The 22,463-nt window shown below is 39.6% G+C and overlaps 1 protein-coding gene across 1 annotated transcript; it reads right to left on the bottom strand.

Annotated features, from left to right (window-relative positions):
* Window positions 1-559: 559 nt before the first annotated feature.
* On the bottom strand, window positions 560-18,555 carry mrps9 (mitochondrial ribosomal protein S9). Its single transcript, XM_067583705.1, has 11 exons — window positions 18,405-18,555; window positions 17,924-18,106; window positions 11,888-11,950; window positions 10,393-10,423; window positions 10,219-10,298; window positions 5,726-5,811; window positions 5,303-5,378; window positions 4,987-5,155; window positions 4,026-4,134; window positions 3,058-3,227; window positions 560-944 (listed from the first exon to the last, which is right to left on the bottom strand). Exons 1-11 carry the CDS (start codon window positions 18,510-18,512, stop codon window positions 853-855), a joined length of 1,167 nt encoding a protein of 388 aa, XP_067439806.1. The 5' UTR covers window positions 18,513-18,555; the 3' UTR covers window positions 560-852.
* Window positions 18,556-22,463: the final 3,908 nt, after the last annotated feature.

Below are 22,463 nucleotides of genomic sequence, written 5' to 3' on the forward strand. Positions count from 1 at the left end.
CTGGGAGGAAAAATCAGGTTATGGCACCAAACTGGTACCAGTTTAGAGATTAAGCATTTATTGGCTAAAAGAGAGAATTTTTTAAAATATTTTTTGATTGTTAATTAATATTATTTATCAAGCAAAATGCTAAACATCTGCTGGCTCCAGCCTCTCAAATCTAAGTATTTGCTGAATTTCTGTTTTATATCATTGTGAATTTAAGATTTGGGAAGGAAATCTTGTCACATTAAAGATAAAAATCATTGGTTTTGCTCTGTCTGACATTTTATAGACTTCATGAGTGATTCATCTGTAATAAAACAAAATTATTAGTTGCAGCTGCAGAAAACTCATAAAAAGAAATATTAGTTTAACCAAGTTAAACTCCTCAGCTACATATTTCATTGTGCAATGCAGATCAAAAAATGTAATTTACTTGCTTTACTTAACATATTTAGGCATCTTCCAGACTTTAAATCAGTATCTGCTGGTATCTCGTCTGAATTACACCAAAATCATAAATAAACATGTCAAATGGCAAAACAAGAAAAATACAAAAAAATACAAAGAAACCACGTTTTTATGAGAAAAAAATACTTAATTTATTGATTCATACACTGATAAACATGTTCAACTTATTCATTCCTTGACATAGACTTCCATCTGGTGGCCGAGGGAGCAAACTGCAGCTCGTAGAGGAGGAGCTGCATCTGGAAAACATGGCAGCTGTATGAGACATTCAGCTGGTTGTTCTTCCGGGAGCTTAAATAAACTAAATCAGACACGAGTGACGTGGCCTCTGGGAACAATGAGATCAGTTCAAACTGGGGCGTAAGAGGAAGTCGGTGTGAATGTTCCTCCTCCTCCTCCTCAGCGTTTCTTCCAGGTGAATTTCTCTCTCGCTCCCTCCTGACCCGGCTTCTTCCTCTCTCTCACTCTGGGGTCAGGGGTCAGCAGACCAGCTGACGGATGAAACATGATGGAAAGAGGAGAAAAATACTGGTTAATCACTGAGTTGCTTTTTGGATGACTGGTTTGTCATCTTTATTTCTTTATTTCCATCTTTTTTCATTGCAGGTTGAGATTTCTTGAAGTCTCTTGTAGTTTTCTGCCGACACTGTCTACACATCTTCTTTCTTGTTATCTTTGTCTTACCTTATTTGCTTTATCGATTAATCTGTTGATTATTTTCTAGATTAATCGATTAGTTGTTTGGTCTATGAATCTCAGAAAACGGTTAAAAATGTTTCCCAAAGCTCAAGATGAAACCTAAAATGTCTTGTTTTGTCCCGAACAACAGTCTGCAACCTAAAGATATTCAGTTTACTATCACAGAAGCCTGAAGAAACCAGAAAAACTGCATTTATAAATCTGGAACAATCTTAAAAATTACTCACAACGATTCATCGAATATCAAAATAGTTGCAGATTAATTTTCTCCCTGAACTTGTCATTCATTCATCAATATAACAGCGGATCAACCAAGCAATAACTCCAACAAGGAAGAACCTGTTCATCAGTGAGGTGCAGAGAGAAAACATCACAAATTACAGCCTCCAGACACAAGTTTGGTTTCTAAAAGTAATAATACTACAATATAAAATATTCCAGTTGATAGACAGAACCATAAAAATACAATGGTAGCCCCAGTTATCCTATTCTAACCTGTTGGACTGTGTTAATAATCAGTTCTGCAATATAGGAAATAAATTTAATATAACGTCTGTATATATTATTAATCCATGTTATATATTGTCAGTGTTTTATACTTGAGGACATGATCTGTTTCTTGTGGATGTCAGTCAGAAATGAAAGAAGGTCACGCCTGCACACTTAACGCCACGATATTTAATCAAGACAACGTTTCCATCTGACTCGGATCTTTGTCAGGTCAGAACGTTTGTAAAAATGGAAAAACACCCATATTTATAGTGATAAACATCTCCAAGAAATTAGAAAAAATCAAACACTACATCAGATTCATCATCACATATACCAGAATAAATAATACGTCTGTTCAAAAATATATTGTAGTAAGCTAGAAAAAAGGAAGAAACATTAAATTCTTGTGCTGAAATTGGCATCTGAACAGTCTTATATAAGAAGATCAAATAACTTAGTCAGAGAATAACAATGTAGAAAGAAAAAGTAACACAGGTTTGTATAAAAACTCAACCTGCTGCATATTACATCACCTGAAGGGAACAAAATTACATCATTTCATTTCTACTGTAAAGGAACATACCGCTGATTTTGGATATTTTGGTGCATTAACTGCAGTTTCCTCTACAGATGCAATAATTAGTCGATTGATACAAATTTAATCTGAAACTATTTTTGATATTTGAATGTTCATATGAGTCATTTTTCAATCGAAAGTGCCAAAACACCTGCTGGCTGGAGCTTCTCAAATGTGAGGATTTGAAGTTTTTATGAGTCATACATGATAGTAAACTGAATATCAAGACATTTGAGGACGTCACAACTGGCATTTTACACTATTTTCTGACATATTATAGGCAAAGTGATTAATTTGCTAATTGATGATTAATGAGTAGTTGCAGCTTTAGTGTGTTCTGCATTTCTGCTGCTGATTTTTAAAGCATATCGTAAGTTTTTAGATCGATTTGCTGCGTAAAAGTCTGTTTGGTTTCAAATAATTTCAATATGCCTGAACATTATTTTACAGCTGCTTATAAGTTTATCTTATAGTTTCTGATCTTAAATGCAGTTAAAGAGCAGAAACTGTTTTTTTTGTGTTCAGGTGCTTGATGGAAGAATCTCAAATTCGACAGTTTGGCTTTAAGTTATTTTTGTTAGAAAATCAAATAAACAAGACAAACTGAAAAAGAAAATGTTGCTATGCTGTAGCAGATTTTCTTCATTTTCAAATATCACACAATGTCACACTTTTTTTAAAGCCTCTGAAGTTGTTTTTTAGCTAATTGCTCCTTAGAAAGGTTGGAAATCAATCTGATAATCATCAGCAGAGATGTAAATTACACATATTTTGGAGTAAATGGACTAAAACATCCAACCCCCCCCCCTACTAGTATCGTCCACAACAAAACCCACCTTGTCTCATGGTCTCTACCTCTCCCTCGGACAGGAAGCTGAGCAGGGCCCGGGAGATGGCGAGCCGCAGCGCCCCCGCCTGGCTGGACCGTCCGCCGCCGCTGACGGTGCATTCCAGGTCGAAGCGTCCCAGCATGCCCATGAACTGAAGCGGGAACATCAGCTGCTCTCTGCGGGCGGAGAGGTGAGGAATAAAAAGAGCGGCGAGAAGAAAATGACCGAGAGATAATAATAATAATAAAAAAAAAATTTAAAAAAAAAAGAAGGTGAAAGAATGAAGTGTGGTTGAATAGGCAGAGCAGGAGTGTGTGTTATTTAACAGATAGCGGTATCAACGGCAGCGGCTTAGTTAATTTAATGTCTGGTTGGGTGACTTTTCAGACAAGCGCAGAGGATCCCGGCACTGTGAAAAGCTTTCTTTTACAATCTCACCACCACATATTACAGAGTAACTTCTGACTCAGCAGGAATAGGATAAGGTTGTGTGTGTGTATGTGTGTGAAGCTGAAAGTGTGTGTGTGTGTTCTGGATGGCGTCTCAGGCTGAATGGCCTATGGCTGCTGACAAAGTCAATTGTCACCTCTCTGCTCCAATTACAGCCCGTCCTCACACTGCGTGACAACACCAGCTCTGGACATTCTCACACACACACACACACACACACACACACACACACACACACACACACACACACACACACACACACACACACACACGCACACGCAATCACTCAACTGTGTAATTAACTTACAACAAGGAGATAAATAAAAAAAAAAAAAAAAACAGGCGATGCTGTGAAGAGTGAAAAAGCTGCTTTTTTAATTTTTTTTTGGCTGCGGGAAGGAGAGAGGGAGTAAAACACATCACGTCGTGCATTTTAAGGAAAACGGTATCTATGAATGAGCCTGTAATGCGGAAAAGCTTTATTTGTTCACGGTGGTGGAAACACTCGCGCGCAGCTCTCCTACCTGTCTTGTAGGACGGGGAAGTAGTGCAGGTATTCTTGGCCGTTGATGGTGATGCGTCCTGAGCCGCAGTCTCTCAGCACCACGGAGGAGTTCGACGTCTTCCTTCGGCCTGAGAGTGAAACACACACACATTAACTTCATATTTATCATTTATTACAATCAACACAGAGGGAAATTCACTGAAAAAGACAGTTGTAAATGAGCTTAATCAGCCATTTATGGAGACATTTAAATGTTTTACATTAAAGCTGAACTTTGGTGCCTCTAAACTGCAGTAGAAGGTGAGATATCGACAACTTTAGGTTTCCTTTCAAGCATAACATCAACAAACTTTTTGCTTCTTTGACCTGAGATTTAAGCTAAATCTTTAGATCTATTTCTGTAGATTTGGCCGTGATTTCTATCAGTTATGATGACATTAAAGTGTAACTGCTGAGATCTGGGAACACATTGCTACAGTAAAGTTTGACAGGAGGTTTGCCTTCATTTTTTTCTTGTTACATGTTTGACTCAGAAATCAACAATGTTAGCCTCACTGATAAAAATGATGACAAAAACTACAAAAATGAGACCCAAGTAGTATGAAAGCGGATTTTCAGAAGGCAAAGATGTGTTTTGTTCCACTTGTAATAGATTAATCATTTTCTGTTCACAACTATCTCCGTGTCGAGAAGCTGGTGCAGGTCTAGAGAGAGAAGTCTGACTGACGCACTGTGGTAGCTTTAACTCAATAAAATATCACAAATGTGTCTCCTTGTAGATTTAAATGTGACAACAGAATTAAATTTGAGCAAATATGGTGAATCTATAACATCACTGATGAAGCTGATGAAGACAAGATGCATCTTTGCAGAACATTTTTTTACCAAACAGGAAGTGTTAAAAACTTCCAATTTGGCTTGTAAATGAGAAAAATAGCAAAGTAAATTTGAGAATCGCAGCACTGCTGGTGTGTATCTACCATCTGAGGTGCTGAAGGCCACGCCCCGCTCGTCCCTCTCCAGCGGCGCGACCATTTGCTTCCTGGACTGGGCCTCTAGCTGCTGGCGGTAACGCAGGACAAACTCCTCCTCAGTGGCGCAGTAGGGCATAGACAGCAGACGCTCCATCAGCTGGATGAAGCGATTGTACTAAAAGAAAACAAAACACAACTCTAATTAAGTGCTGAACTTCACTGATTTTTGATCTTTACTTTTCATTTTAAAGCTTTTAAAAAGAAAAATAACAGATAAGCTGAGGAAGAAGAGGATGGGAGGAAAGAAATGCTGTGTTCTCACATCGTGAGTGGAGATGGTCTCCACCAGCAGCGCCTCCAGTTCCTCCTTCAGGAGCCACCTGCTTGTGCCCAGAGAGCTGACGGGAGACAGAAACACCGACATTTTCACCCGAGTCAAGATTCAAGAGAGCTTTCCTGATTCAAACGGCCATCTGAAGCCGTTTCAAAGCCTTTAGAAACGGTTTTAATATATTACTGGAATCATGTGACGTCATCATGTGACAATGATTGTGGTCTCTCATCATAAGCACTTATGTGAGTTGCAAGAGAATCATGAAAAACCTACTGAACTGTACTTCTGAATGTAAAATACTCACTTTTTATTACAATGCCAAAAAAATTGTAGAATTAAAAAAAAAAATGCTGCAATGTGCCGATGTTCATTTTCACATCTCAAGTGTAAAAACTCTCTTCCTCCACTTACATCTGCTTGACGTCTTTGGACAAGACTCCTTTGGCTCTCAGACGATCTTGGTACTTCTCTATGTTCAGGATTTTGCCGTATAATTCCTGAAAATGCACCAAAAGCAAACATCATCATCATTCATAATCTGCATATTTGCTTGCTGATGTTAAGAGTATTGGGAAAATAACACATTCCTACACATAAGTGCTTCACAAAAAGGCAGATTCCCACATCCCCTGGTGGATTTAACAGGCTGGGAAAATTGAATTGGGGGTGACCACCAGGCGTGGACCCCTACTCTCCTTTTCCTTACACCCGCTCTCCTCCCTCTCCCCACAGCAGGAGCTGCCATGCAGAGCGAGCTAGCCATCCATGAGCTGGGCAGTGGCCTTGTCTAAATTGGCATCCGGCCCGGTGAGACTGGCGGAAACCTTCCATGTGTGGCCCTTTCTGAGGGGTTACAGGACTGTGGTGTGTGTGGAGTGGAAGTGATGGCAGTTTGAGAGTGGACTGGATCGAGGATTAAAGGGGACATATCGTGCACATTTCCAGGTTTATATTTATATTCTGGGACTCTACTGGAATATCTTTGCATGATTTACAGTTAAAAAAACTTCTTATTTATCTTCTAATAGCTCTTTATGCAGCCCCTCAGTTCAGCCTCCGTCTGAAACAGGCCGTTTTAGCTCCTGTCTCTTTAAGGCCCGCCTCCTGATGAGCCCACTCTGTTCTGATTGGTTATCCTCCGGAAGCTGCCCCTCGGCAGACGTAAACAAACAGTAGTAGTTGGATTTCACTTCTTTTTCTCGTTCTTTACTCAAATCGTCAGCTTCTCAAATACATCAGTACATGTTCGAGCCTGAATCTGATCCGAAATATACAAGTGGACAACGCATGGAACAACCTTAGCAACAAAGGTTACGCCACGGACGGCTATTTGTGAGCATGTGTGAACGATCCGACAGCATCACAAGGAGGAAGTAGATGTAACTTTGAAACTCAGAGCAGGCTGAAACCCTTGATTTTGACTTCCAGGAAGATATATTCAGTATCGTAGACTAAATATCTTTGGACTTCAAACTTTTGGTTGGACAAAACACGCACTCTGAGTGGCTCTGGGAACTTGTGAGGTGCATATTTCACCATTTTTTTTTTAGATATTTCATAGACTAAATTAATCAAAAAATAAAACAACCATTAGATGTTACCCTGGAGTTTGTCATTGTGAATATTGTTTTTGTTTAAGAGTTAAATGAATGACAAAACAAGAGTCTCATGCTATCAAGACTAGTGTTTAAACTCTCATTCATTTGACTGAGTTTACATTGAGAAATATGTACGTTTTACAGAAGTTTGTCAGTTCTGACCTATTGAAATATGACAAAATCATATTATACTTCACACAGTCTGGACTGAATTGACCCTTGCACCTGTGTATGTATTCTGGCCTGAAGCTAAACGAACTAATGCTGCTGGAGCAAAAAAAAACAAAACAAAAACTAAATAAACGACAGGACAGTTTCAGAGCTCGCTCGTCATTAGATCAACGTCGCATTGGGAATCACCCGAGGGGAGTGTGTCATGGCGACGGGCACATACAGACAGACAGAAGGAGGGTGGGGGGGTGGGAGGGTGGGCATGCTGGTCACGTCCCCGAGGCAGACACCCCCACCTCAGCCAACCAGCGCCTGGGTGAGAACTCATTTCCCCGTCAATTATTCACCAGATGTTTGTTTAATTCCTTCTTGATAGAGTGTGCCTAATCCGCTGCCACTCCGACCAGTGACGGAGGGGTGAAAAAAAGAGAGCGAGCGAGAGGAAAAAAAAAAAAAAGCAAACATCAAGCAAAAACCAATTTTCTTTGCAAAAAAAAAAAAAAAAGGAGGGTAATAGAAAATCAGGAAAAAAAAAAGAGAAGGCAGGAGGAGAGGAGGGAGGCTTGATAAGGAGCTTGCGTTACACGTTTGCAAACACTGCGGCCTACAATAGTGAGGAATAATTCGCATGGATTGGCCGGATGAAAAGAGAGCAGAGGGCCAGTATCTGGATACATATAAGTCGAGCCTGTTACAGAGACAGACAGCTCGAGCTAAACTCTCTCTATTCAATAAAGTGCTCTTTATTTGCAAGAGCTTCAAGTTCAGAGAGGAAGAGGAGTATAGTGAAGCAATAAGCGCTCTGGTGGGATATCTCCTCCTGAGTGTGGCGTGTGTTTATTTGCTATGCAGGTTTAGATAGGGTTAAAGTGAAACGGGGGGTGGGAGGGGGAGGGGAGGGGGGTGTTTTTAGGGTTCCCCAGGGTTGTGGCCATAAAGGGCTCAGCGGAGCAGTGAGCAGGTTAATGTAGCACGCTGGATGAGGAGAGCAGCAGAGCAGAGAGGCTGCTTTACACGTCACTGCCCCCTCCTGGCAACACTCCTGAGGTGATAACCAGTTTAAAAAATATATATCTTGGACATAAGATGGCAAGGAATGAAAGGAGAAACAAGGGGGAAAACAGGGAGAGGAAAGGTTAACGCAAGGAAGGGGGGAAAGAAAAAAAAAAAAAAAAAGGAGTGATTGAGCCTGCAATCATACAGACAGGCAGCACGAGCTCTCAGACATGTCTGACATACCTATTTAAACCAACAGCAGGGGGTGCAGATTGCTGCTGCAGGGCACAATAGTGTGTGTTAGTGTGTGTGTGTGTGTAAGAAGTGTGGACCAATATTCAGAGATCATACCTCTCTCTCTGTGTTTTAGATACAGACACACGCCTCTTATCTATGAAACGTCTTTGAGCAAGGTCAGCGGCAGCACTGAGGAAGGGAATACGTTGAACGCAACAAAAGATGGGAGGAAGAAGAGGAGGAGGTCCCCGGGCCTCCCACAGGGGGTCTCAACTACCCCTCTCCCTCCTCTCACCAACCCCGCTCTGCCCCCACCTCACTTCCCTCCAAAATCCCTGTGGAGGAGTCGCTCCCCGTGGCGGGACAAAGCCTGACAAGCCAGACGTGCCGCACCTCAAACACGATTTTGAACCCCGGACACAAAAACACTCCCGAACATATCAAAACATATTTTTTCCCCTCTTCATCTCCACATCTCAACACATAAATCCATGTGTTTTTGTTTATCGGGATCTCAGTGTGTTTGGGAACATGCTGTAGCTTATTCATCATATATACATTACAAAAGCCAAATGAAACCTTTATTTTTTTCCCCCTTTTTCTTTTATTTTATTGCCTTCAAACCCATGAAGGACACAGAATGTACTACTGCTAAGGGCCAAATGTAAAGAAACAGACACCAAGTCTGAAAAAAAAAAACAGTCTAGCTCACCTCCTTAAAGCTAATGAAACAGAGTTTTGGTTGAATTTGGAGAGGTTTTGAGATCTCTGCCACTGAGACTGTCCCAGTAGCAGTGAGGTGAAAGGCATTTTTGGCACATTTTTGGTGCAAAAAGCATAAAAAAAAGAAGCTTGGATCAAATCTGAAACAACAACACCTCATAGGAGAAGAGTGGGAATTATGAATAAAATCCTCTATCATATCTATATATATTATGATTCAGCAGCACCTTTTCTGGAAAGTCATTTGAGAATCTGTTGCATGGAACCTTTATTTATGTGGCACTTTTCAAAAACTAAAGAACCAGACAGGTACTTCTTCATAACACCTAAGACTACTGGGACTACTGCATCCTGTGAACTGTAGAGACCCAAAAGTTCAGACAATAAAGAGTCATTTCTGCAGTGATTTAACTCATTGTGAGAAAACATAATAACTATACTAAAGACTATGTATGATTGTTTCAATACGACTTATCCACTAAACAGTAAAGCACAACTGCTCGAGGGTTTTTGAGGGTGATTAAGAAGTTTTTAAGAATCCAATGACGATTTTTCAGCCGATATTAAATATATAATATTTATGCAACAACAGACAAACATTTCTGACAATAATGCCTCAAACTGCTCATATTTGGCATTTCTGTATTACAATTTCATTCATTTAATCAGCCAACACACACACTGATGACATATATCTGTAATAATCCAGTCAGCGCTCCTGATTTTGTACTCAAAATGCAGAGAAAACAAACAATTTCAGCTGACTGTTCATCACCTCTGGACCACAGGTAGATACAGGAATCCCCCAGTGAATCGCCTTTTCATCCGGACGACCTTTGACCCTAAAATCCAGCTCCTCCGTCTGTCTCACCCTCCTCTAATCTCCCACCTCTCTTTCACCCCGGCTCTATTCAGTTGCAGCTCTCTGTGTGGAAAAGAGGATCTGACGTCGGCTCTCCTGGGGGGGGGGACGGGAGACGGCGCAGCCTTCTCTCAACTCACTCTCTCTGAATAGGATATGACCCGAGGGGTGCGGGGAGGCGGGGAGGGGGAGGGGGAGGGCAGGTGGAGTGGGGGGAAGCTGGGAAGAACTAGGGATTTGAGCTGGATGAGGATTTACCTCCACCTCACATAAAAAAAAACCTGACAGTGCTTCTTCCAGCTGCCTGCAGTACTCACATGCATCAGAGAGTAGTAGGACTGTTTGCCCGTGTAGAACAGGAAGTGGAAAGGCCGTCTGTCTTCTCCCCATTGGACAGCTTTAAAAAGGACGAGAGAGAGAAAGTTTACACAACTCTACATTCAGGAAAACATTCACAGTAAATCATTTTTCATAATGGACGTGATACAGACCTCTCTGCCTTGGAAAGATTTCCTCTGGATGCTGGAAATGAACACAGAAGAGAATTTGTGTGACATTTTAGACATTTTTCTGAAGGTTTTCTAGAGAGAATCATTTATTTTATATATATTTTTACCCTCTAGAGGCCTGAAATGACTTTATTTCTCATCCTGAGAGTCATTTCAGGTCCAGCTGATGCATTTAGAGCTGCAATCGATTAGTTGATTGACAGAAAATGAATCAGCGACTAGTTTGATAATTGAACAATCATTTTAGTCTTTTTTTTTTTTTTGCTGGTTTCAGCTTCTCAAATGTTTACAATGTTTTATCGTACATGACGGTAAAATGAATATTCTTGGTTTGTGGACTGATGGCCGGACAAAACAAGACATTTGAAGACGTCACCTTCGACTCCGTAGCAGCCCTAGATGCAAAAATCAGCAGAGAAAATCCCGATAATTATGCAATGTGTCATCTTTTAATGTGAATAAAGTATTGCTGCAATTATTCGCCACCTGTCTCCCTGTTTAGTTTAAATTTGTCAGTTTTATGAGCCTTCATTTGTTTGTAAATGTTTATATATTTGCATTCTTATAAGCTTTTCCTCGTCACTGATGTACAAATAACACGAGGGACAGTTACATACTTTAAACGTGTCAGAAAACATTTAAACACGACTTTTGACTTAAAGCAGAAAAAGTAGTTCCTGCTTATTTTATAGGACTGTGTTGATGTGACCACACATGTAGTGAGAAATAAAAAAGTCTGTTAAAGATGAAATCTACCAATCATGTGACAGCTTGGCGTTGAGTATCATAGTCAAACACCAGGTAGAGAAAAACTGAATATTGAACATTAAGTGATTTTAGAAGTTGACTCAAAGTCAGGACTGAGCCTCTGCTGCACAGATTTTAACTTTGCTTTTTTTTTTTTAATCTGTCTCTAGCAAGTCCCCTGACTTTACAGGAGGTGCAATACTAAATTGCTGGAGCATCCTTTTAACCATGACCATATATATATATATTTTATAAATATATCTTGATAGCACTTAATGGACTTTTTCCAAGTAGAGTAGAATTTATATCACAGTGTGTGATGTGTGATATTTTCTTAATGGTGGCAGCTGAAACTATGAGCCTTTAAAATGAAGCAGTAGCAAGTGCATCATGTGACCACATCACAGGTTATGGCTATATCACAGAAGTAAAAGAAGAAGACAGTAGGCAGTATTTTACAAGAGAAAAAAGCATAAATGAGAGAAAAGTCAATAAAAAATGAGCCTAGTCTTGAGTAAAATGTTTTCCTCCCTTTCATAATACAGCTTGTGACCCTTCAGGTTTATCTTTAGAGACCTCGGAGGGGTTCCAAGCCCCAGGTTGGGAACCACTGACGCTGTGGTTAAAAGTGTTAAACCAGTTTCATATTTACTCGTATCATGAAAACTATTTATTTTAATATCAGCCAAACACAGCTTAGTTTAAATGAGTGTAATCCACACAGACGTACCTTCATGAGGGGCCGGGCTTTCTTCTCAAACAGGCCGGAGGGGAAGAGGTAGGCGATGCTCCTCTGTGGGCGAGAGAGAAGAAAATAAATTAATAAATAAGTATTAAAAAAAAAATAAAAAAAAATGGCAGTTTGAGAGATGCGTTGATGGCAGATTATGACCGAGCTGACATTTCCCAACAGCAGAGGTCACAACCAACGGACGACGGTGAAAGTGACAGAAGAAGAGGCGCAAGCTGCTTGCGGGTTCAAGGAAAGGCGAGTGTGATGTGTGTGTGTGTATATATGTGTGTGTGTGTGTGTAGTTGTGTTACTGCAGCATCTGAACTTAGTGGAGGGAAAACAAGCAGAAAAAGGCACAAGTTTTTGGCTTTGTTGACAGTGAGCAGAGGACGCTGTGGACATGCAACAGTTCACTCCAAGTTCATCCTCTGCTCTGTGTGTGTGTGTGTGTGTGTGTGTGTGTGTGTTTGGTCATTAGCAGAGCTACAGATGGCACTGTAAATGTGTGTGTGAGAGAAGAGAGGGAGACAGGAAGTATGTTGGCCCCGCCACACTCATCAAGACAGTCTGTTCATCTCTCTCTTTCTCCATCCCACCATCTCTCCGCTCCTCTTCTTCTTTGGGGTTTTTTTTTTTTCTTCTCCCTCCTCTGTCGGTTCAATTAGTGAGGCAGCAGGTGCTGCGCGGAGAGAGCAGGTTGCTGCCTTTAAGGTTGTCAAAACGACGGAAAGCAGGAAGAAAAGGACTGGTCGGAGGAAATGTGTGTGTGTGTGTGTGTGTGTGAGAGAGAGTGTGAGAAGCAGACAAGTGAGGAGAAGTTAAAGGGTAAAAAGAAAAGAGGAACAGGGGAAGACAGGCAGGGAGAGGCAGGGAACAGATGAAGACACACCTGTGCGTCCCCTGAGCTTCAGCACAATATGGCAGAGATCCCCGAGGGGCGAAGACAGAGTGACAGAGGAAGAAAGAAGGGGAGCAACCCGAACGATCAAGCGGAGCCACGTCGCAGGAGGCTGTCGGATTTTTACAAATTCCTACGACACGGTGAAATCAATCACGCTAAATTCTGAACATGCTGGGTGACACGATCAAAACTGTCCTCTTTTATCGTCTCTGCGGCGTTTCTCAAACTCGGCAAAAGGCCGTCTGACTCGTGACGGAACAATAAGGGACACAAAGCTTCGACAGGTCAACAGACGACGACGTAACACTCATTTCAAGCCAAATAGTTGACAATAATGATGATGCATTATTGCGTTTGGCCTCCTAGAGAGAAATCGCCCTCTTTCTGGGGTGTTTTTAAAATAAATAAATAAATAAATTCCTGTTATTCCTGCTACATCCAGCGTGACACAGCAATATACTCAGTACCAAGATCTTGTTTCTGAGTGTAGCTGACAGAGATCAGCAGCATGGAACTAACATCTGGGGGGGGGACTATTATTGTCGTCGCACATCCCATGCAAAGCGGGTACTGTCATGCAAAGATCGCCTTTAATGAATTTGGACCCCTCTAAAAAAAATCCTCTGCACATCCCTGATGATACTAACTATACTGCCATGCATCCATGTGTTTTTGTTATGATTAAAAGCAGCAACATTCATGGCTAAAAGTGATCTAATCTACAACAAACCACAGTAATGTGTAAGTAGTGAAAGAAGACGGTAACAGCAACAGAGTTAGAGACAAACTTATTTCATCGTCTCAATAAACAACCAAACAAACTACTCTGGCACAGGCTGCATTACTGGCAAGTTGTTTTAATCATAAATAAAGAAAAAACAACAATAAAGACTTCTAAGAGCCTACAAAACATGGTAAACAATCAATAAATAATTTCTAGGCTCATTCGGATGTTACTATTCTTTAACTGAAGACTGTTTCAAAGAAGCTGAATGACTTAAGCAAACAGTTGAGCTGCAATGATTAGTTGTTTTGAGTCATTTTTTAAGAAGAAAATGCCAAAGTCTTTGGCTCCAGCTTCTTAAATGTGAATATTTCCTGCTTTCTTTAGCACCAGAATAATATTTATGATAGTAAACTGAATATCTTTGGTTTGTGAACATTTTAGGCTTTGGGAAACAATTATCAACATTTTTCATCATTTTCTGACATCTTATAGACCAAAGGACTAATGGAGAAAGTAATCAACAGACTAATCAATAATGAATATAATCTTAAACTGAAGCCCTAGTTGACAACTTGGTCGAGAGCAGATGGTGTAATGATAAATGCCACAGCTGGTATTTTACATTTTTTTAAACCACTTTCCTCAAGGTATGTTTTCAAAGTCTTCATCGCTAATTTAACTTTCTGAAGGATAAGATTAAAAGCTGGTGATATATACTAGTCAACAAATCCAAAACAAAATCCAACTAACAAGTATTGTCTGTGTAGACAAAGCCTGATATTATTGTCCAAAAACAATTAAAACACAACATCCATGCTGCAAACTATAAAACTATATATTTGTGACCTGTGCTTTAAAAATGTATGTCTTCAGTAATGCGATGAGGTTATTTTTGGCTCTTTATGTGGCTGATATCCAGTATATATTTCCCCCCCCCCCCCCCCGGCTGTAAACATCCTCTTGATTTTGCCGGGGTCTTTATCACCGTCACACCTGAACAGTCTGGACTCTGAACCGAGGAGGAGGGATTTATCAGGTGCACCGCTTCAGTCCTCCCAAATTTTCCTCTTTCCCTTCCACACGGCTAAGTTTAGGATGCTAGCCGTCGCTTTGGTTTTCACAGCCTGGCGCCAACAGCTCTCTTCATTACTACTGAGGGGCACCGGGGACCGGGCGAGGGGAACGTGGGAAATCAAGCTAAATGGTTAGAGCAGCGAGGGCTAATGTATTGCCAAAATGCGGAATAAGCATGTGGGTGTGTGTCTGAGGGTGTTGCTAATATCCCTGACGCAGTGGATTAAGTAGAGATGGCCCCACCTGCCTTCTGCCTGTGGAGTCCACTGGTGATAATGATGATGATGATGATGATGATGAGAGCTTTAAAGGGAAATTCTGGTATTTTTCCAACCTGGACCCTATTTTCCCATCATTTTGGGTCTAAGTGAGTAATGGAGACAATAATTTTTGAAATTGGTCTGGTAGTGAGCGAGACCGCTTCAGCTGGCAGATGTGAAACGGGCTGCAATGTAATCCTTGTAATGTACGTCCACTAAAGTGCTGGTTTTTGCCACTGACAGGCTCAGATTGTTATTATAAGAACATGAAAGTAAACACAGGAACTAGCCGCCTGTAGCAGCATTATGGCTAACTTTTTAGTTTCCTTACAGTCCAACCGCAGTGAAAGTCAGCCTCACACATGTGAACAAACCGGCGTGTGCGGATGACTTACATACTGCGATTCCTCACACAGTTACATGTTGAAATCACATATTTCTGACCGTGTGGAGCGTTTGGTTTAGCTGGACTCGCTCTTGGTGAAACCGCGGTGAAAGTCAGCCTCACACATGTAAACAAACCGCGTGGATGAATATGTAGGTGGTTCGGTTAGCTGCCAATCTGCCCCGGATGTAGATCTCTGGTCAGTTAGCCATAATGCTGCTACAGGTGGCTAGTTCCTGCCTTTACTTTCATCGTCAGACACTTATAATAACAATCTGAGCCTGTCAGTGGCAAACACAAACACTTTAAGTGGATGTTCTTTGACGGGTGCAATTGCCCCAAAGGATTACATTTCAGTCTGTTTCGCGGCTGCCAGCTGAAGCACTTTGCTCACTGCTGGACCAATTTCAAAAATTTTTGTCCCCATTAGTCACTTAGACCCAAAATGACTGGAAAATAGGGTCCAGATTGAAACATACTGGGGTTTCTCTTTAAAACATAACAGCTCTCCAGCCTGAAAGGTGGCATCTGATCAGTGTTTAAAACGCTTTAACTGCCTGTGACTTTTAGACACGAGAGAGGAAAAATGTGGACAAATGTGAGGTTGGAATTTGCTACTGATCATCAAAAAAAATCTAAAAAAGTTGTAAATATCTGTTTATAACCTTGTTTATGTATCAAATCCAAAAAAGTAGTGAAGAAGTGTTGCAGGTTTTAAAGGTGTATTATGAGAAATAACGATGGGACTGAATCTCGTTAGAAGCTACAGCAAGATCTTTGTGACAGAGACTGAATATGAAACAAGAAACTGTGGTGGATCTCTTATTAATACGATGAGGCAATAAAATGATGTACGTTGGTATTCAGCTTTACAGACAGCAACTGTCAGATTATCTTTGGAGTGACGCCAGAACAACTAGAGCTGCAATGATTAATCAATCAACAGAAAACGTATCAGTGACAATTTGGATAATCAATTAATCCTTTCAGTCTTTTTTCAAGCAAAAATGCCAAACTTTTTTTAGTTCCAGCTTCTCATGTGTGACAACTTGCTGTTCGTCTTAGTCATAAACAACTTGATAAACTGAATACATTAAGGTTTTGGACTGATAATCAGACAAAACAGGCAAACTGAAGACATCACTGTGGCCTCTAAGAAACTGCAAGTGCAATACTTCATAGACTAAATGATTCATCGAGGAAATAAGCAACAGATTAATCAATAATGAAAGTAATCAAACAACAATAACAGCCACAAATCTGGCTAAACAGCATCACATGACCATATACTGTAAGTTGAATATTTACTTTTCTTTTCTCACTGTTTAGAAAAAAGGAAACTAAACTAAAATATGCTGATGATCACTATAATGAAATTCACCAAAAATATTAACAGTGTCAATAACATTATATGAAGCTTAGCAGCTCCAGTTTAACTCACTACACCCATTTAATCCAATAAAACTGTCCAACCCTGAACTTTTACTCAGCAAAACCAATGAATGCAAATTAGGAGAAGTAATATGGAAGCAGGACAAAAGATATTAATAATCCAGAGTTCCTTGATGTTTTTACTGTTTGCTGACACACTACTAATACTGAGAAATGTTTCTAAAACTAATATTAGTCTAAAATTAGCATTTATAACCATGAAGTTGAATCAAAACCTCAGCAGTTTCAAAATAAGGATAAACTGCAGGTCTGTTTTATTAGACTGTATTAGCTTGTTCTTTGTGTATATCAAGAAGCATTAATTGGAACATTTTTTGGAACCTCTGAGAGCAAATAACAGTAAATGTAAAAGTAGTCAATAAATGGATGAAGGTTGAATTAGAGTTGTCTTCCTCCAGCATCTGCCACAAATAAAGCTTTTATATGTAACGCTGCCATCAAATGAACAACTTGTTTCCTGATTAACTGTCATCATCTTTGAGTTCATCCTGATGACCTCAGTGCACCGCAGAATCTTTCTGGCCCAAAGGGAACCAAATAAAATCACCAAAACTGGAGCTGCAAGGTTCTCACAAGCCAGTGGCCACATTAAACACATTCACACATAATGCATGCATGCACCGTATGCAGCAAATGTCACAATTCAACTGTTTCTTACATCCTGTGGATGTACAATAGGTACAATTTTGAGGTACTTATGCTGAATAATTCAACTTGATGCTACTTTATACTTCCACTCCACTACATTTCAGAGGGGAATATTGTACTTTCTACTCCACTACATTTATTTGGCAGCTTTAGTTACTTTTCAGATGAAAAAAAAGATTAGAGAAAAAGTCTAAAAACTGAAAACAGATTTGTGTATCAGAACTTTGTTTTTTCTTCTTTCCTCTCCCATTAATCATCTCACGACCCCTCAGATTTATCTGGTGACCCTTTGGAGGGGCCTGACCCCGAGGTTGGGAACCACTGGACTAAACTAACTAACTGCATATAAAGTAGTTGAAACTAGCTCCACCTCCAGCAGCTACAACAGTAACATGCTGCTCTAACACTGATTCTTCAGTATTAATAATCTAATGATGTCATATATAATAATATATCAGTCAGAGGGACCAAACCACTACCTTTACTACATCGAGCTGATAATACTTGTAATAGAGTATTTTTGCATTGCTGTATTGGTACTTTTACTGCAGTAAAGGATCTGAATACTTCTCCCACCACTGCTTACATCTATGTCCTCCTGGGTGAAGTTCTCGGGGTCTTCTCCCATCATGTTGGCCAGGTGCCGTTTCCCGATGTTGTACTCCTCCACCTGCTTCTGGATGAACTCCACCGTGAACTTCTCCGGTCCTGCAGCCGCCAGGTTCTTTCTGTGCAGGGCAGAGCTCACACATATCCGCCTGCTCAGCACCTGGAGAAGGAAAAAAAAGTGCTGATATTATATTCAGATATGAAGCCACAGTTGAGCCGAATTGTAGTTAAGAGTCCAGTAATTAAAATTAAGATATGTCAAAGTGACCACATCACTATTTAACTAAATTATACGTTGACAAACTTGTAATTCATGTTTTTGTGATGCTAATTTCGGCTCAAGGTGCTGCAATAGGATGCTAACTCAAGGACGTCAGTGTTGGAGCTAAACTCTGTCCGCTCACGTTTGTTTCAAATACTAAATTGATTATTTTATAAAACATAAAATCACACTTTACCTGCCGGCTCAGCTGCGACGTGACTGTGTTTATACTCGTGCTGCAATTCCCACATTTTCCCAGAAAGGAGCCCACTCTGCCCACGGTTCGCGCACTAGACGCCGCCATCTTTGCTGGCAGCGGAAACGTCCGCGGCGGAAGTTGATACACGTCAGAGTCACGTGCCAAAAATTATAAAACATATACATTTAGATATTTTAATTGTATTTTATTGTATCATAATTTAATTCTATGGCACTTTGTTTCCTCTTTTTGTTATTCATACTAGTTTATATGTTATATGTTTAATTTGACTGTTTTCAGTGAAGTTGAGAAAAATATACAGAAAAAATATGCAAAAATACAGATTTTAAACCGATATTGTGCAAATATACCCAGAAAATTTCCAAAAGAATCACCATTAACAATATATAACCTACTGTTTTATTATCTTGTTGTGTATTTAAAGCTTACTTAAATGCAAAATGTGGTTTCATAATGTTGCAATTTTCAAAATCTACAACTCTATAATGAAAGTTTATTTTATTATATGTGGCACTTTTTCCCCCCATTTTCGTTCTAAGATAGATAACTTTTTAAGGCAAATCTTAGCAAAGCAGCACAAATGTTGCATTCAAGTGCTCCTTAAAAAAAGCTTCAACTTCAGGTGTTCTTTAATAGAATAGATAATTGAATAGATAATGAAATATTAGAGAACCCTTGGCAATTATAAGCAGGTATTTTGCATTAGCAGCTGCTTCCTGTTAAACTGTAGATGGATATCAGTGTATGCTGGACATCATTTAAATTCAAGTGCACCTGGCAAGGAGTTTGAAATGAGGACAGCATGGTTAAGAAGGGTATTTCTTGGAAAAAAAAAACAGCCGACAAGGTTAAGTTTTTGTTTTGTTTATTTACTGAACTCAGATAGATGGAACTCAGAGACGTGGCTGATGAAAGAAGTGCTAAAATATTAAGATAAAAACAACAGAAATGCAAAAAAAATAAATAAAGAAGATTTATAAAACATCTCTTCAAGCCAGACAAAAAGATACCAATAAACAGACAGACACAGAAAAAACTGATCTGGATAATAGCAGCCACATCACAACAGACCACAAAGCTGTTCAATCTGCCTGAAATGACAAATGAGGCAAATAAAAACTGTGTAAATTCCAGTCAGGACAGAGCATTTTAAAACAATTGAGTATAGTGACTTACATAGGCCACTTCAATTACACTGCTTTTTTATCTCTTAGACATCAGTTCACTTCACTGTGTCACCACTCATTGAAAACTCGTGTTGCTTGTGGAAATGCAAAACATGCCGGCCACATGGTGCAGCTAAAAGCAAAATCTGCAGTGATCCAGCACACGAAAACTGTTCCTCAAGTCTTTTTTGGAAGGGGGGGGGGGTGTTTGTAAATCAATACCAGCCTTCAGTTGAATCCTAAATCCCAAAAATGTCTTTGTCCTAAAATTCAAATGTGACTTAATTCCTGTCACTTTCACTATTTCACCATCGGAAAAAGTTGCAGAAAATATCTCTCGGTGAGGTATGTTGACTGTGAAAGTGATGTTGAATTATTCAGGGGAAAAAACAAACAAATTAACTGACTTAATTTAGGACAGTTTGTTAGAGGTTCGATGATAATTTTGGTTTCCACATTTGCACATCTTTTAACTTTTTGACTTTTTGTTCTTTTTTTCTTTTCATCATTCAGGCATTTCTCTGCATATGTCATTTCTACTAATACAGACACAACAACAGGAAACCACTCTGACTCCAGAGACCCACTAAAGTTGCACTTGTGAGGGCCGTGATACGCTACCCATGCACTTTAATGCAAACTGTATGTGAGCTCCATCTGTCTTCCATGTAAAAATCACTGACAAAAAGAAGGATACTGTACTGTTAATGTCACGCCACAGGATTTAAAGCAGCGGATCCACATGAGTTATCAGAAATAACACAATAAAAATGCTCAGTTACCGTCTGCCAAACACGTTGGCAAGGCTACACATAAAACAGACTGTTTTGCATATGTGTTGCAGTCGGTGCCGGGCAGCGCAAGAGATGGATTATCACAACATTTTGAGCACACAAGCTGCCACCTTAGCCTAACTTTATAGATCGGGATGTAAAGTACGCCACTTACTGTGTCGTTGTTGTGCAGCAGGTGGTCTAACTGCACATGTCCAGCTTGTTTGAGATACACATGAGTGACATCATGCTTTCTCTAACCTGTGAGTTAATGTTTATATGAGGTGGGGAAACATTTAAGCTTCATGTTTATGTAGGACTTTCACCTGCTACTGTATAAATGTAGAGGGCTTTGGAGGTGAAAATTATTTTCTTTGCCTACATAAGTCAAAAGTAATGATATAAAAAGACATGCATATGTTTTTTGGCTCTGTAACACTTTTAATTGCCACTATGCACTTTATACTCTTATATTTTGTAGTATTTTTTTTTATTGTATATTGAATTACTGAACTGAACTGAATATTGCTGCAGAATTAAAATATTTCCTAATGAGGATCTATTGGGGATCTAATATCAAAAACTCCATATTGTGTCAAAAACATATTATAAATGTATCTTTGTAGTCTGTTTCACTGTAAAACTAAGTCTATGAAAACTGAAGTCTTGTAAGGTCTGAAATGAAAAGTTATGAGCTGAATTTAAAGTCTTAACTGTGTAAAAATAATGTATGTACAGAATTTGACACTAGAAGACTTTTTTCACCAGGAGAAAGTTTCTCTTGAAGATGAACTTTTCAGGGAAGTAGCAGACATCTTCTGTCCATCAGTTCAACCTTGGAAATGAAAAATATTTGTATATTTACAGCTTCTGAAATTTTAAATTAGGGAGAAGAAGAAGAAGATGTCATTTTAAGGATTTTAACAAGGTTGCTGAACTTTTTTTTTGTTCAAAAACCATATTAGACGCAAATTATTATTCACAGGAGAGCATTTTATATACATGTTAAAACATGTTCTTTAAAGTTACAAACTGTTGCCATCCAAGGAAAAAGATGCGTCTCCAAATTTGGTGATTTTGAAAAATTTTGCGGTAAACTGAAGAATGAAGTATTTCTTTATGCATAAAGAAAATTATCCTACTTCTGAAAGTAAATAAACCATAAAAACCATGAAAAATGCATTGTTATGAAGCTGAAAACAGGGCTGTTCTCTTAGCTCATGAAAAGCCGACGTTTTGGCGAATCACAGTATCGTCACAGGACTGAGACGATTCAGTCAAAACAGTAATTTGACCCTTTTATTATACAAAAAAAAGTGCTGGTTAATATTGAATATTAAAACACAGTCACAATGTTTAGTGACCATGATCTCATGTGATATTTTCCACTTTTATAAGTCAGTTCTTTCTCTGATGATAGTCGTCCATGCAAATAGGCCTCCGTTGGTTAATCATAGGAGAAGAAGCTAATTGTTGTGTCTTTTCCTCTCAGTGTGTGTGTTTTCTGTACAGTAGTATGCTGTGTTTACAGATCAATGCTGTGTGTCTTCACTTAGATTACTTTGATAGAGTTGGAACAGGAACACGGGGAGATTAATCAAAGTGAAGGGGCACTGACTCCCGGCCCGTGCCAGTCGATATGGCCGCGCGGTTAATTTGCCTCGAGGAGGGCTGTCGTCAGGCAGATGATAAACAGTGTTTGCCCCGTTTTTTAGCCACAAGCGTGCTCCTGCTCACCAAGAAAAATAGTTTCGACCCATGGTCTCTAATTCACAGTGGGGGGTGAGAGGTGGGACATTAATCATCCTTCTGCCGTGGTCCGTCTCTGACAGTCGAGCCACCGTGGGTGGATTGGGTGGAGATATTCATTCGGTGAGCTCACTGTGGACTTTGGTAAACCTTGAAACATATAGTGACTTCACAGCGGGATGATTGCAAATTAGAGAATTTATCCATTTCACAAGTCGCTCTTTGTTAATGAGAAGATACACCTTGTTAATGAGAACCAAACACTGACAGTTTCTGTGAAAATGGCGAATTTACACTGAAAACAGTGCTATGACGTGAAAGTAAAAGGATTCAATTTAGGGAACCTT

Source organism: Thunnus thynnus, chromosome 24 (genome assembly GCF_963924715.1).
Source record: "Thunnus thynnus chromosome 24, fThuThy2.1, whole genome shotgun sequence".
Classification (NCBI taxonomy): domain Eukaryota; kingdom Metazoa; phylum Chordata; class Actinopteri; order Scombriformes; family Scombridae; genus Thunnus; species Thunnus thynnus.